At 51.3% G+C, this 15,923-nt stretch overlaps 1 protein-coding gene across 1 annotated transcript; it reads left to right on the top strand.

The window, feature by feature from the left end:
* Positions 1 to 1,046: 1,046 nt before the first annotated feature.
* xpr1a (xenotropic and polytropic retrovirus receptor 1a) lies at positions 1,047 to 13,992 on the top strand. Its single transcript, XM_047036767.1, has 12 exons — positions 1,047 to 1,357; positions 1,470 to 1,619; positions 1,723 to 1,806; positions 2,046 to 2,127; positions 2,210 to 2,397; positions 2,544 to 2,723; positions 4,600 to 4,768; positions 4,928 to 5,122; positions 10,743 to 10,909; positions 11,145 to 11,284; positions 11,615 to 11,836; positions 12,040 to 13,992. The coding sequence occupies exons 1-12, from the start codon at positions 1,115 to 1,117 to the stop codon at positions 12,095 to 12,097; spliced, it is 1,878 nt and encodes a 625-aa protein (XP_046892723.1). The 5' UTR covers positions 1,047 to 1,114; the 3' UTR covers positions 12,098 to 13,992.
* Positions 13,993 to 15,923: the final 1,931 nt, after the last annotated feature.

Here is a 15,923-nt window from a genome sequence, read left to right as displayed (position 1 = left end):
GGCTGCTAGACTTCCAGGCATCAAGTTATTTATTGTCAGTCAGTCAGCCAGCCAGTCAGCCAGTTTCAGTGGATGATAATCTGTCTCCTGGATGACCAGACCAGACACTGATGTTGGGATGAAACAAGCAATGACTGAATCCTGTCCGACAGATTTCTCTCCTCTTTTCATGGTGGATTTACAGAGAGAGTCTCTGTGTTTGTGTGTGTGTGTGTGTGGGGGGGGCTAAGGAACAGTAAGTATGGCTTTTTACGTAAGCCATCGTCCCCAGCCAACATCTCTTCCAAGTTTGTTCCCATCTCTCTGAAGAGTCGTTGGCCTGCTGGCCTCATCCTGCTACACTTCCATCAGCTCACCACACCTAGGGGCACACTGTGCCCAGCACAGTCATCACACCTACGGGCACACTGTGCCCAGCACAGTCACCACACCTAGGGGCACACTGTGCCCAGCACAGTCATCACAGGACCAGCAGGAAGTGTGGAGGAATCTCTCCTGGATCCTCCTATTCTATACTATTCTCTCGCACCCTAAAAATCCTTTTCAAAGAGGTCTCTTGCACTGGTTTGAAAACGTTTTGCAATGTCCCTTTATCCAGGCATTATTGGCCTTTATCCTTCTAAAACCACACCAGGCCTCTCTCCAACCTGCCACCTGCTTTTAGACAAACTCCATTACCCATGGTTCAGTGCTTCCTTCTCAGGCGAGGCGAGGAGGGTCGTGACTTTCTCACGCCTCTGGTTATGACATGACTCCGCCCCCACAAAGGGCAGACAGGAGGGGGCGGGGTCTAGACAGACAGACTGGAATGGCCCGCGCTGGTTTTCTCATGGAGATTACTCTAAATATAGACATCAGAGGCCTGCTGTTATCCAGGCATTCCTCTGAAGCAGGTTGTGTGAACTCCTGTGTCTGTCTGTCTGCGTGTCTGTCTGTGTGTGTGTCTGTGTGCAGTGGCAGTGTAGAGTGTTTGTGTGTGTTTCACTGTGTTCATTGTTACACAATTATAAAACTCTCTCTCTGTCTCTCTGTCTGTCTCTCTCTCTCTGTCTCTTTGTCTCTCTCTCTCTCTGTCTCTCTGTCTGTCTCTCTCTGTCTCTCTGTCTCTCTCTCTATGTCTCTCTCTTTCTCTGTAGAGAAGCTAGCTGAGGCTCAGCGTCGTTTCGCCACGCTGCAGAATGAGCTGCAGTCGTCTCTGGACGCGCAGCGCGAGAGTAACGCCCCCCAGGGCCTGCGTAAGCGCAAGACCGTGTTCCACCTGTCCCAGGAGGAACGCTGCAAGCACCGCAACATCAAGGACCTGCAGCTGGCCTTCTCCGAGTTCTACCTCAGCCTCATCCTGCTGCAGAACTACCAGGTCAGACCCCGGACCTTTGACCTTTAACCCCTGACTCTGACCCTAACCCAACTCCAAAGAGAACTCCAGCCCCATGGCTTTCTCAGCTCCTGATCTCTGAATCGTTTTCTAGAACCTGAACTTCACCGGCTTCCGGAAGATTCTGAAGAAGCATGACAAGATCCTGGAGACGCCTCGCGGGGCGGACTGGCGCGTGGGTCAGGTGGAGGTGGCACCCTTCTACACCTGCAAGAAGATTACACAGCTCATCTCTGAGACTGAGGTACACACACACACACAGACAGAGCCTTCTACACCTGTAAGAAGATCCCTCAGCTCATCTGAGCCTGAGGTCCAGTTCTTACCCAGGTGTGTGTGTTCCCCAGGCCCTGGTGACTGCAGAGCTGGAAGGAGGAGATCGTCAGAAGGCCATGAAGAGGCTGAGGGTTCCTCCTCTGGGAGCAGCACAGGTGAGACCACCCCACCACCCACCCACCTCACCACCTCAACCAGGAGGATTTGGCTGCTCCATCTTCTCTTAAACAATACTGACTACAATGCCTGTCTTTCTTTCCGTCTGCCTGGATTTCTGCCTGCTGATCCTTGTCCTCTCTCTCTCTCTCTCTCTCTCTCTCTCTCTCTCTCTCTCTCTGTCTCTGTCTCTCTCTCTCTGTCTCTCTCTCACTGTGTCTCTCTCTCTCCTCCCCAGCCTGCCCTGGCCTGGACCACCTTCCGTGTGGGTCTGTACTGTGGAGTCTTCATCGTGCTGGCCATCTCCTTCATCCTCACTGGTACGTTCCCCTCTCCGTCCAGCTGTACCAGGGTGCTAGAAGGTTCCGTGGTGGTTCTTAGAGCCTGCTTGTTGTTCCCCAGGCATAGTGCTCATCAGCCGTGAGAACATGTGGCCCCTGGTCCGGATCTACCGCGGCGGCTTCCTGCTGATCGAGTTCCTCTTCCTGCTGGGCATCAACACGTACGGCTGGCGGCAGGCCGGGGTCAACCACGTCCTCATCTTCGAGCTCAACCCCCGGAGCAACCTCTCCCACCAGCACCTGTTTGAGGTCAACACACACACACATACATACATACATTAACTCCCCACACACACACACACGATATAACACCTGCTTTCTCCCTTTCTCAGCCCCATGGCCCTTACTGCCGTGGTATAGGTTATGGTTCTGATGTGGGTGTGTGTGTCCTCCAGATCGCTGGCTTCCTGGGGGTGCTGTGGAGTCTGAGCATCCTGTCGTGTCTGTACTCAGAGTTCACCTACCTGCCCATGCAGATCAACCCTCTCATCTTCTACGGCTTCATCCTCCTCTTCCTCATCAACCCCTTCAAGACCGGCTACTACAAGTCACGCTTCTGGCTGCTTAAGCTGCTGGTGAGAGTGTGAGGGTGTGTGTGTGTGTGTGTGTGAGGGTGTGTGTGAGGGTGTGTGTGAGGGTGTTTGAGGGTGTGTGTGGGTGTGTGTGTGTGTGCACACAGGTTCATGCCTTCTCAGTACACAGATATCTGTACAACATCTCCTGTCTGTACTGACCTCCCCTCCTCTTTCCTTTGTCTGAGCTTGATGGGAAGTGGGGATGGGGGAGGTGATGAAGGAGGGAGGGAGGGGCAGAGGAAAGGTTCCCCTGTGGGAGAGGGAGGGAGGCCAGAGGGGTGAGGGATAATAGAATGCAGCCTGGTCCTATGGGACCTGTGTCTGTGACCGCGCAATCATTACTGGGATGAATCCATCAGGATGCCCCCCTTCCTCCTCCATCCTCCTCTCCACTCCCCCCAAACCTCCCCCATGCCCTCTCTTTCCCCATCCTCCTCTCTTCATCCTCCTCTCATCTTTTCTCTCCTCTACTCTTCACCAGCTCATCCTCCCCTCCTCCAAGCGCATCCCACTCGCTCCCCCCCCTCCCCCGCCCTCCTCTCTTCCCCCCCCTCCCCCGCCCTCCTCTCTTCCTCTCTCTTCCCCGCCCTCCTCTCTTCCTCTCTCTCCCCCGCCCTCCTCTCTTCCTCTCTCTCCCCCGCCCTCCTCTCTTCCTCTCTCCCCCGCCCTCCTCTCTTCCTCTCTCTCCCCCGCCCTCCTCTCTTCCTCTCTCTTCCCCGCCCTCCTCTCTTCCTCTCTCTCCCCCGCCCTCCTCTCTTCCTCTCTCTCCCCCGCCCTCCTCTCTTCCTCTCTCCCCCGCCCTCCTCTCTTCCTCTCTCTCCCCCGCCCTCCTCTCTTCCTCTCTCTTCCCCGCCCTCCTCTCTTCCTCTCTCTCCCCCGCCCTCCTCTCTTCCTCTCTCCCCCGCCCTCCTCTCTTCCTCTCTCTCCCCCACCCTCCTCTCTTCCTCTCTCCCCCGCCCTCCTCTCTTCTCCCTCTCCCCCGGCCGTATCCCAGCCTCTCTACAGTGTTACCATGTCCTGATTGGGCTTGGAGACAGACAGACAGTCAGACAGTCAGACAGTCAGACAGTCAGACAGACAGTCAGACAGACAGACAGACAGACAGACAGACAGACAGACAGACAGACAGACAGACAGACAGACAGACAGACAGACACAGACAGTCAGTCAGACAGATATTTCATGTCCTGAGATGAAAAGACCAACCTCTGAATCCACCTGAGGACCTGCAGTGTTTGTCTTTCAAATGAACACCTCTGCTGTCAACAGCAGCCTGTCCCAGAGAGAGAAGGCCATAGGATGGAGAGACGATCAATATCATCAATACAGACACAGATTGAGAGGGGGAGGGAGAATATATATTGCAAAGGAGTTAGTATATATTATGGGGTGGATCAATAGTCATTTGACATCTGTGGCTCAGTTGTATGGGTGGGGGAGGAGGTGGAGTGTGTGTGTGTGAGGGGAAGGTAAGGGTGAGGGAGTGCGTGTGCGTGTGCGTTGCGTGTGTGTGTACAGTAGCTGGTGAATGTCATTGTGAGCCTGAGGGCAGCAAGAGGAGGAGGGGGGCGGGGGTGTATGAGGGGGGGGCGGGGGTGTATGAGGGGGGCGGGGGTGTATGAGGGGGGCGGGGGGTGTATGAGGGGGGCGGGGGTGTATGAGGGGGGAGGGGGGCGGGGGTGTATGAGGGGGGAGGGGGGGCGGGGGTGTATGAGGGGTGTGGGGGGGCGGGGGGCGGGGTGTAAGGGCCCCTCCACCTGTCCTGGTCAGTAACCAGGACCACAACCACCCTGCTGGATGAGACAAGATCTCTCGCCTGATGTGGCTCCTCGTAATGAATGTCTCCTCCCTCCTCTCCTCTCCTCTCCTCCCTCAGTTCCGTGTGTTCACAGCTCCGTTCCACCGCGTGGAGTTTGCAGACTTCTGGCTGGCTGACCAGCTCAACTCTCTGGTGATTGTTCTGATGGACCTGGAGTACCTCGTCTGTTTCTACGTGTTTGAGCTCAAGTGGAACGAACGAGACGGCCTGCTGCCTGTTCACAAAAGTGAGGACACACACATGCCTAAAACACACACACACACACACATGCTCACTGGTTCAAAAATCGGCAGACAGTTTGGTTACACCTACCTCCCTCTTCCCCCCCTCCCACCCTCCCTCCCTCCCTCCCCCCTCCTCCTCCCTCCTCCCTCCCCCCTGCCAGGTGACTACATGTGCCACTCCTACTCATACGGCCTGCGTGCCATCATCCAGTGTCTGCCCGCCTGGTTCCGCTTCGTCCAGTGTTTGAGGCGTTACCGTGACACCAAGCGGGCGTTTCCTCACCTGGTCAACGCCGGCAAATACTCCACCACCTTCTTTGTGGTCACCTTCGCTGCTCTGTACAGCACTCACAAAGGTAGGACACACACACGCACGTCAGTATGACACACACACACACATCAGTAGGACACACACGCACACGTCAGTATGACACACACACACACGTCAGTATGACACACACACACACACGTCAGTATGACACACACACGCACACACACACATCAGTAGGACACACACACACACACACACACATCAGTATGACACACACACACACACACACACACACACACACACACACACATCAGTAGGACACACACACACACATCAGTAGGACACACACACACACACATCAGTAGGACACACACACACACACACACACACATCAGTAGGACACACACACACACATCAGTAGGACACACACACACACACATCAGTAGGACACACACACACACACACACACACATCAGTAGGACACACACACACACACATCAGTAGGACACACACACACACACACACACACATCAGTAGGACACACACACAAAAGGGATTGTGGGACAATCTTGTTGAACAAACGGTCTGGATACATGGAGCTACCGTACCTAGGATACCCAAGGCTGGTCTGTCTGATGGAGTCATGACGAGTTTCTCCCTGTAGCTTTCTCTAAGAGACACTGAGCGGCTGTCTGTAGTGTTGTAGAAGGATGCGTGGGAGGTGTATAGACTCAGGCAGCGATCAGGAGACAGAGAGGAACAACATCTCCACATGAATACAGGGAGAGGGAGGGAGACAGAGAGGAAGAGAGAGAGCCAGGGAGGAAGAGAGAGAGCCAGGGAGGGGGAACAGAGAGACGGTCGCAGACAGAGAAGAAAGTGGCCTATCAAGCAGGATAGATGTGGTCATTAGAAGTCAAGGCTCTTCCCTCCAGACAGCGGGACGATTCGATCCAGGTTATTGTGGTTTTAGAAGTCTTATCACAGAGAGACAGTGTACAGAGACTCACTTATCCATGCTTGTCTCCTAGCTAAGTCTCGCTGCTCTGTTCCAGCTACTGAGTTCAAAGCCGATCGCTAAGCTGTTTTCACCAGTTTGGAGTTGATGTAGTTGCTATTCGATGACATGGCACAATTATATATTTATCTTGGAAATGCCAGCTCCTTCTAACTTGAGCCCAACCTTTCAACCCTCCAAATGTTACATCTCAGCAGGACCTCCAGGTTCATTCGTTGATTTGAATTTAGATCAATGTGTGTGCGTGTGTGTGTTTGTGCATGTGTGCAACCATTCTTGATAATAGCAAACACATGAAAAGGCAACTGATAAAGAGAAAGAGACAGAGAGAGAGAAAGATGGAGGGAGGGAGAAAGAGGAGTTGGAGAGGTGTGGGGTTGTTGGAGGAAGCAAACCATTCGAAGGTTTCCCTGCTGAACGACGCCAGGCTGGCTAGCAGCCGCTTGTCATCTTCTATGCCGTCTGAAGTCTCCATCACTCCTCTCATCCCTCCTTTCTATCCTCCTGCTAATGGAGAGGTGGAGGGGTTAAGTGAGGGGGGATGAAGGGTGCGTGAAAGAAAAGATGAAACCAAGAGGAATACAAGAAATGATCACTTAACTCTACGTTGTTGGCATGGCTACCAATTCCAAGTGTTCTGGAAAGTGTTTGTTGTTAGTTATCCATAGCACTAGATGTTTGAAGTACATTTCTTATTGATTCATTAATTTGTTTTGAATGAACACATTCTTCAAAGCTTAGGTGGATTAAAGAGTGTACCCTGGATGTGAATAGGATCTAGTTTTAGCACCAGCCAGCAGAGCAGAGCAGAGGACAGCGTGAGGTCCTGTCCTCCCAGCTGGCCTCCTGCCGTCACAGCTCTGCTGGCCCTGTGCAGACATGCCCTCTGGCTGTTCGCCCAGCAAGCAGGCCCGAGGCCAGCCTCACCCCGAGGCCAGCCTCACCCCGAGGCCCAGACCCCCAGGAACCTGCTCTCCCCTCGGAGCAGGAGCTGCCTCCGTCTGCGGGGGAACGCTCCTCCGTCTGCGGGGGAACGCTCCTCCGTCTGCGGGGGAACGCTCCTCCGTCTGCGGGGGAACGCTCCTCCGTCTGCGGGGGAACGCTCCTCCGTCCTGGAGCAGTGTTTTGGTAGTCAAGACATCGCTTTGAACTGATGGGCACGGCCAAAAAAACATGTTAGAGAGCTGGTTAGCCGGATACACATAACAGATGAAAAAAAACTAGAATGTTGAGTAGATAACGTTGGATTGTGACTCATCGGAATGTTAGATGGCGAGGGGGTGAGCTTTGAGGCCTAACTGTTGACGTTAATTCAGCTGTGGTGCGATGAGGATATCCTGGCTCTCCAGGGGATCCAGGACGTCAGCCCTGACGGAGAGGCCTCGTGTTGATCCAGGATCAGTGTGGGATGTGTTGCTGTGCATTAGCGTTATCCGCACAGCTGCTTAGCATGCAGGAGAGCCTGGCGCTAACGCTAGCTCTATTGCTAATAAAGCCCCATAGGAATGCCTTTATGAACTAACCAGGCTCAAAGGGACCGAGATACTGCTGTGTTGTCTATACTGCTATAGGCTATGATGGTTTTATGAGAGAGAGAGACAGAGAGAGAGACAGAGAGAGAGACAGAGAGAGAGACAGAGAGAGAGACGGAGAGATCTACTGGCTGAGATCTACTGTAGACCGAGAGGTGGGACCCAGAAATGAACCACAATAAGTGAAACCAGGGAATGAAGGAAGGACTAAAGGAGTGGAGGGAGCGAGGGATGTCAGAGGACAAAAGACTGGAGCTGTACAGAGAGAGGGAGGGAGGAGAGGAGGATGGACTAGTTAGAGGAGAGAGGGAGGGAGGGAGGGAGGGAGGGAGGGAGGGAGGGAGGGAGGGAGGGAGGGAGGGAGGGAGGGAGGGAGGGAGGGAGGGTGGGAGGGAGGGAGGGAGGGAGGGAGGAGAGGAGGATGGACTAGTTAGAGGAGAGAGGGAGAGAGGGAGGGAGGGAGGGAGGGAGGGAGGGAGGGAGGGAGGGAGGGAGGGAGGGAGGGAGGGAGGGAGGGAGGAGAGGAGGATGGACTAGTTAGAGGAGACCGATGGGAGGGAGAGAAGGAGGGAGGACTTGCTGGAGGAGTGTATGCTGTAATTACTTGCCTGCGGCAGAAATACGTACTCCAGAGTACAATAATCTCTAGTGGACGTACACTGCTGGAATAGAGATAGGGTACACACACACACAGACAGACACACACACGCACGCGCACACATACACAGACACACACGTACGCAGACACACACACACACACAGACAGTGTTCTGATACAGGCTGACCCTTGCTTCACCCCTGCTCAGACCAGACCCTCTCTATCATCTCTTCCCTCGTGTCTGGGAGGGGTACTGACCGGACGACTGACAGCCAGCTTTCTGCTACACATGAAATTAACCAATCCATAAATGTACAAATAAATGAATCTATTAATGTATAGATGAATGAGTGAGTCACTGGATGAGTACATGAATGAGCAGAGAAGACAGATAAAAAAAAAGAATCGATTGTAAACAAGGGTAGCAGATGGCAGGTTCTTAATGACCTGTGCAGCGTTACAAGACAACCACAGTGGTAGATAACAAACAACCAGACACTAAAGAGCGGGGATTGATTGCTTTTCCTGGATTCCAGGACCTGTCACTGTCGGTACACACTGCAGATGCTCCCTGCATTGTGTGTGTGTGAGTGAGTGAGAGAGGGAGGGGGGGGGGGGGGGGGGACAGGCAATTGTGACCACCGATAACCCCTATTGAGCGCTCGATGACCAGGAAGCCCCCCTCAGCCCTGTAGGGTCTTGTCTAATGGAGCGTGTGGATCGGTTAGCATCACGCTAAGCCCTAGCCTAGCCTTTTAACTGGCGGCATGAGCTCTCAGCCATAAGGACCCACAGCTCCCCCACCAGAATGCTGTCCGGGGGCTGAGTCAGCATGAGTCAGTCATAGCTAGCGAGCCCTAAGGAGGTCCAGTAGCCCTGGACTGGACCTCTGAAGAGCTCTCCTGGAGATGAGGGCGGTTTGGGGCGGTGTCTTAACGTGTTGTTTTCATCATCACATGAACAGTGTGTGTTCAATGTCACTTTGCTTTCTGCCTTACCGTCTGTCTCTGGGGTTTGGTGGAGGCAAAACTGTTTGGTATTAGTGAGATGACTACTAGGTACTACTAATATGGTAAGACATACGGGCTGTGTGGGAGCCAGGAAGAGGCTGGGGTGACTTGGGAACACACTGGGGACTGAGGGAGGGAGAGGAGAGGGGGAGAGTTATCTGTGAGGGATGACCCAGGGTCTGTCCCTGTCTCCTGGTGGGTAGTAAGTGGGATGATTTGACCATGATGGATGGATCAGCCTGCTGTGTGTGTGTGTGTGTGTGTGTTTGTACACCCGTGTAGGCTATGAATCGACCCAGTCTGCCACAAAAGCATATGCACAGACAACCCCCCCACACACACACAAACACAGTTGCCTGTCCAAGGTTCAAAGTCTGAGCTCTTGAGTCCAGCCAGCGATAACCTGCCACACCTAAACACACACACGCACACACACACACACACACGGGCATGAGCGGATCACACAGCAGAAGTGCTGGATGATCTGTCAGGTCTACTGATTTGTCTGATCTGTGTGTGTTGGTCTAAACAGGTCCCCTAGTTAACAGAGAGGAGGGGGGGGGGGGGGACGACGACTACATGGTCTCCTGTTGCTTTGTTGGATGTAAGCCTGTCACTGTGTGTTAGGGCACATGGACACACACACACAGCTCTTTCCTGTTACAATGGGAGGCTGCTCCACTCAGAGAGATCCAGTCTTGGAACACCTCACACACACACACACACACACACAGACACACACACACAACCCTCCAGGCTGAGAAGTGTGTATACAGCAGCAGCAGGGGGGAGGGAGCCCTGGGTGTCAGCCAATCACAACACGGCGCTTGTGACAAGCATCAACACGACACGACAGTTGGCACAATGGGACGCTGTGGTGACTGTTTGGAAGCAGAGTTACCACGGCAGCTAGTGAAGAAGCGTCCACACTCAAGTAAACAAGTGTGGTGAGTCAGGTTGCAGAGCGGTTAGGGAATCGGGCTAGTAATCTGAAGGTTGCCAGTTCGATTCCCGGCCGAGCCAAATGACGTTGCGCCTCGGGGGGAATATCCCTGTACTTACTGTAAGTCGCTCTGGATAAGAGCGTCTGCTAAATGACTAAATAAACCTGCATCACTGAAGTTACACTGATCTCACTGAAGTTACACTGATCTCACTGAAGTTACACTGATCTCACTGAAGTTACACTGATCTCACTGAAGTTACACTGAAATTAGACATGGGGGGAAAAAAGACTAAAGCAAAAAAGAGAGTTTGAGTTCAAACATAGACAGACTAAGCCTAAATGTGAAGAGATTATTCCTATTTGAATTGAATGACATGAGTCAGCTTTTGCTTGTCCTGTTTATTGGAGGTGGAGGTGCGCCCTCTAGTGGTTGGGAGTGTCAGGGCAGTCCACTGCTGAGACTGGAATAGCTGTTTAAATACAGGAGCCCTGCATTCTACTGTGTGTGTGTGAGGGAGAGGGAGACAGGCAATTGTGACCCCCAATAACTCCCTCTGACCCCCATCCACGCTAAAACTGCCTCTGTCCTGGTGTGTTCCAGAGCAGGGCCATTCAGACAGCGACATGTTCCTGTACCTGCTCATCATCTTCTCGGCTGTCAGCTCTCTGTACACGCTCATCTGGGACCTGAGGATGGACTGGGGCCTGTTTGACCGCGGGGCCGGGGAGAACACCTTCCTGAGGGAGGAGATCGTCTACCCTCACAAGGTGAGGAGGCACACACACTGACACACACACACTCACACACTGACACACACACACACTCTCTCTCATACACACACACACTCACACACTGACACACACTGACACAAACACACTCTCTCTCATACACACACACACTGACACACACTCACACACACACACTCTCTCTCATACACACACACACACTGACACAAACTCACACACACTCTCACACACTCTCACTAGCCCCTGTGCCCCCTAGGCGTACTACTACTGTGCCATCATCGAGGATGTGATCCTGCGTTTCGCCTGGACCATCCAGATCTCCCTAACCACCATGACCAGCATCCCCTCGGTGGGCGACATCGTAGCCACCGTGCTGGCCCCCCTCGAGGTCTTCAGGTAGGACGCCACACACACACTCTCTCTCTCTCTCTTTCTCTTGTTCTTGCTCACTCAGACACGCTCACTGTCTCTCTCTGGCTCTCTCTGTTTTGAGACCTTCCTCTCTTTCACGATCCACTCTCATGCCTTTCACACATGCACTCTTTCCTCCTATTGCCCTTTCCTTCCTCCCTACCTTCCACCCTCCTCCTCCCTACCTTCCACCCTCCCCCTCCTCCTCCCTACCTTCCACCCTCCACCCTCCTCCTCCCTACCTTCCACCCTCCCCCTCCTCCTCCCTACCTTCCACCCCACCCCACCCCTCCTCCCTCTCCCTCCCCCTCTCAGGCGTTTTGTGTGGAACTTCTTCCGCCTGGAGAACGAGCACCTGAATAACTGTGGAGAGTTCCGTGCGGTGCGGGACATCTCTGTGGCTCCCCTGAACGCAGACGACCAGACCCTGCTGGAGCAGATGATGGACCAGGAGGACGGTGTCCGCAACCGCCAGGGCAAGAAGAGCTGGAAGCGCTCTTACAGCCTGTCGCTACGGCGACCGCTGCTGTCCTCGCAGTACGTCCTCTCACACACACACACACAAGCACGTATATATTCTTTTTTGTCTTTTTTGGGGTGATGGCATTAGGATCACATCCAGGAGAGACTTTCCCTGATGGGCAGAGAGAGGGTGGGACCCGTTAAGCCTACATTAGTCTGATTATCTGTGTGTCTGTGTGTGTGTGTCTCTGTGTGTGTGTGTGTGTTGTGTTTTTCAGGTCCAAGAAAGACACCAAGGTTCTTATCGAGGACACAGATGACGAGGCGTTCAGCTGAGCTGGGCTACAGCAGGCGACCACACTGCTGCCTCGCTCTCTCACACACACACACACACACACACACACCCATATGCACACACACACAGACATCGTGATTTTGAGATAAACATATTTGCTGAAGCACAACCACAGTATTGATACAGATAATAAACACACACACACACACACAGAGGGAAATATATTCAGGCACATCTTTGGAAATGCCACACTGCCCTAGGATTTTACTGAGTCATTTTGTTTTCATTTAATAACAGACTTAGGTTGTTCACATTTTGCTAATAATGTTTTGGATTGTAGATTAGTTTTTTCCATTAATTTTCTGCAAATCTTCAAAGCTGCGTTAACTAATAATCGACTGTTTACATATGAAATACTTCAGGATCAACAGGGAAAAATATAGAAATATTCAATCAAAGACGATATAAAACCATTATTTATTCCGAGCACGGACTCTGGAGCCTGTAGGCAAACCACAGCATATCAAGAAGACCAACTGGCTTACACTTGCTGGTGTCCTTTTTCTACTCCTTTGTTTTATATGGGTTGGTTCAGTTGTTTATCAAGTTGTGATGAAGTCAGTGTACGACCCTGTCTGGCAACACTTGCAGGAAAAGTGTGTGTGATGCATCGAGTTTTAAAAAAACGAACAAAACCTGTTCAATTACAGTTTTTTTTTGTCTGTGAAATTCCTATGTAGGTTTTCTAACATGCTGTGTTACCGTTAGGACTCTGATGTCAATGTTCTATTTATGTGTTATTTATGATGATGAGAAAAAAAAAGATTGAAAGCCAGAGCAATGATCTGTGTTTCGTAATAGTTTTGGGAATGTAGTGGGTCAGTTTTCCGTGTTGTAGAGAGGGCGATCTCTCTCTGCTCTCTCTCTTCTGTGCTTGTGCCTCTCTTGGGATACCATCCATCACGTTCTGAGACACTGATTTGATCATGAAGGCTCCAGAACAATATAAACACTGGCTTTATGAAGCTTGATGTTGACAGGGCATTGAGCACAAGAGTGTAACACATCAACATAATTCAGCATCAAATGTCAGACGACAGTAGAAAGGCCACTCTTCAGGCTGTTTCCCAGGCTTCAGAGGGTCAGGGGTCGTGTTTGGGGGTCAGCGACAGGCCCGTGTCTCCACGTTGTGACCATGCACTAATTGTCCCCACAAAACCTGGTGATTTCTTGCTGTATCATTGTCGTGACAATTGTAAACACTTGTCTTGTTTTTTTTTACGACTTTATTATATTTCTATGATGAATTCTTATTTTGTATTTAAGTTGTTGTTGCCAAGACGAGTAACAACACGAGGGAAAACGTACATCTGACTAACACTGTTGCTCCTTTGATTTCTGTTGCCGTTTTATACGCTTGGTTCGACTTACAGACGTCTCACCTTTGCGAGCAACAATCTCTATCGGCTGTAACTCTGGACGCAGGCTGTGGCTTCGATAGGTGGGCCTCCCTGCGTCTCAGAGGAAGGATGTTCGCTGTAGCTTCTCACTTCTATTCCTGCACCTCTCTCTCTCTCTCTCTGTATGACACTTCCTCTATCTCCAACACATCTGGCTCTCTCCCACTTAGACACGCACACACTGAGACCCACTCACATGCACACTCTTCTCGCTCTCTCTCCCTCTGGCTAGGCGGTGTTGACATCATGCAGTCATGAGATGACTCTCGGCCAGCCAGTCTGCGATCAAGCAGTTTTTTATCGTTTGTGTGTTTATTATACAGCATGAACTTCAGTTGCCTTCTACTGCTTTCCTGGTGCTAGCTCATGTTACCCCCCCTCCTCCCAAACGCTTTTACTGTTTAGGCCTTTTGAAGCAATGGACAGCCCTCCTTGTTATGAACACACATGCCTGCATACCTATTTATAGACACACATTCATGCATGCGCACACACAAACACACACACACACACCGTTTCAGAGTCTATAACTGTCTACTGTTAGACAGCACTGCCCTTATCCCCCTAAAGAGAATTGTTTTCGTAAGACTTTGCTTAATGTCTTTCCTGCATGCTGCTTCCCTTGTTCATTGTACATAATGTATCTTAATTTATTTTTCATGACATGTATCAGGAGAGCGCTCATTGTGGCTGAAACAGTGATTGATTTCAACCATGATAATGTTAATGTTGATTTAGCTCTTAAAAACAAGCAGTATTTTAGGCGATTTTTAAAAAACTTTCACAATCCTGCATATTTTCAATGTGTAAAACCTGTTGAATCGTGTTTGTAAAAAACAAAATACCAACAACAACAAAAAAACTAAAACGTTGAAGAAAAGAGAAAGTATATTCTGGATTGTGATTGGTTCGTACCTTGTCGGTGATTCCATCTATCTCATTTCCTGACTCCGCCATCACCCGGGGTTTGCGTCCAGGGCTATAGAAGGGGAGGGTACATGGAGATCCGTACTGTGCGCCCTCATTCACTACCCTGTCGCCCTAGTGTACACTTGTGTACTCCTCAGAATCACAGACCACCCTCACCAGGGAGAAGCTAACCTTTCGTTGGTGTAGTGGTCGCGCTAGCGGAGTCGAGTTTGATTCCAGTGACGGGCGTTTAGGACGTGTGCGCACTGCCGACGAAGTTTGCGCGATCACGTCTGTTACATTCAGACCTGTGTGTTCAGTCCTGTATGTTCAGGACATCTATGAGTGCACAAGTATATACTTCCAGAGCAGTGGTTCTCAACCCTGGTCCTCAGGGACCCCGTGTCCTGCATGTTTTAGATCAGGGGTTCCCAATCCTGGTCCTCGGGCCTCCCTGCCCTGCATGTTTTAGATGTTTCCCTGCTCCAACACACCTGATTCAAATGAATGGTCGTTAGCAGGTTTCTGCATAACTAGATAACGACCCATTCATTTGAATCAGGTGTGCTGGAGCAGGGAAACTTCTAAAACATGCAGCACAGGGAGGCCCGAGGACCAGGATTGGGAACCCCTGTTCTAGATGTTTCCCTGCTCCAGCACACCTGTTTCAAATGAATGGGTTGTTAGCAAGCTCTGTGGAAGCAAGCCATTCATTTGAATCAGGTGTGCTGGAGCAGGGAAACTTCTAAAACGTGCAGGACAGGGGGTCCCTGAGGACCAGGGTTGAGAACCACTGTTCAAGAGGAAGGTAGAGATTTTGGTGGTAAGCGTGGCGGACCCTAGTCTAGAGCAGTGGTTCTCAACCCTGGTCCTCGGGACCCCCTGCCCTGCATGTTTTAGACGTTTCCCTCCTCAAACACACCTGATTCAAATTAATGGGTCGTTATCAGGCCCATTTATTTGAATCAGGTGTGTTGGAGCAGGGAAATATCTAAAACATGCAGGACAGGGGGTCCCGAGGTCCAGGATTGAGAACTACTGGTCCAGAGGATACAGACAGTATAACAAGATACTTCTACGCTGTTCTCAGACCAGCCTGCCAGCTCCTTATCTTAAATCTTTTGAGCCAGGATAACACACACAAGCTGATCTGAGACCAGCTTTTATTTAACTAGAGGCATTAGTGCTTTATGATCCAGTAATGACAACAATCTATAACTGACCCGTCTATGATGATGAGACTTGGTCAGAGAGCCACAGTACACCCCGCTGACATGGGTTACCATGGGTTACCTTAGTTTGTACAGTTTGTGAATGATAACAAGACGAGCGCAAGCCCCGACATTTCGTTGGTTCTCATGGGTGTAGTTTGACCACTCGATGATTTGACTTTTTACCGCTTGCTGTTCGATCTGTGCATCTTCAATCCCCCTCTTATCGATGTTGTATTCTCTTTCAAGTAGACAACGGTGACAGTAATACGTAGTTGCTAGGTGGA

Source organism: Hypomesus transpacificus, chromosome 16 (genome assembly GCF_021917145.1).
Source record: "Hypomesus transpacificus isolate Combined female chromosome 16, fHypTra1, whole genome shotgun sequence".
Taxonomy (NCBI): Eukaryota; Metazoa; Chordata; class Actinopteri; order Osmeriformes; family Osmeridae; genus Hypomesus; species Hypomesus transpacificus.
Note: the sequence above shows the minus strand (reverse complement) of the source record. Positions and strands in the feature narration are given on the sequence as shown.

Coding starts and splice junctions, on each gene's coding strand:
- xpr1a (XM_047036767.1), top strand. CDS start 1,115: ATGTCTCTCTCTTTCTCTGTAGAGAAGCTAGCTGAGGCTCAGCGTCGT. Junction 2,724..4,599: donor TCTGGCTGCTTAAGCTGCTG/GTGAGAGTGTGA, acceptor CTCCTCCCTCAG/TTCCGTGTGTTCACAGCTCC. Junction 10,910..11,144: donor AGATCGTCTACCCTCACAAG/GTGAGGAGGCAC, acceptor TGTGCCCCCTAG/GCGTACTACTACTGTGCCAT.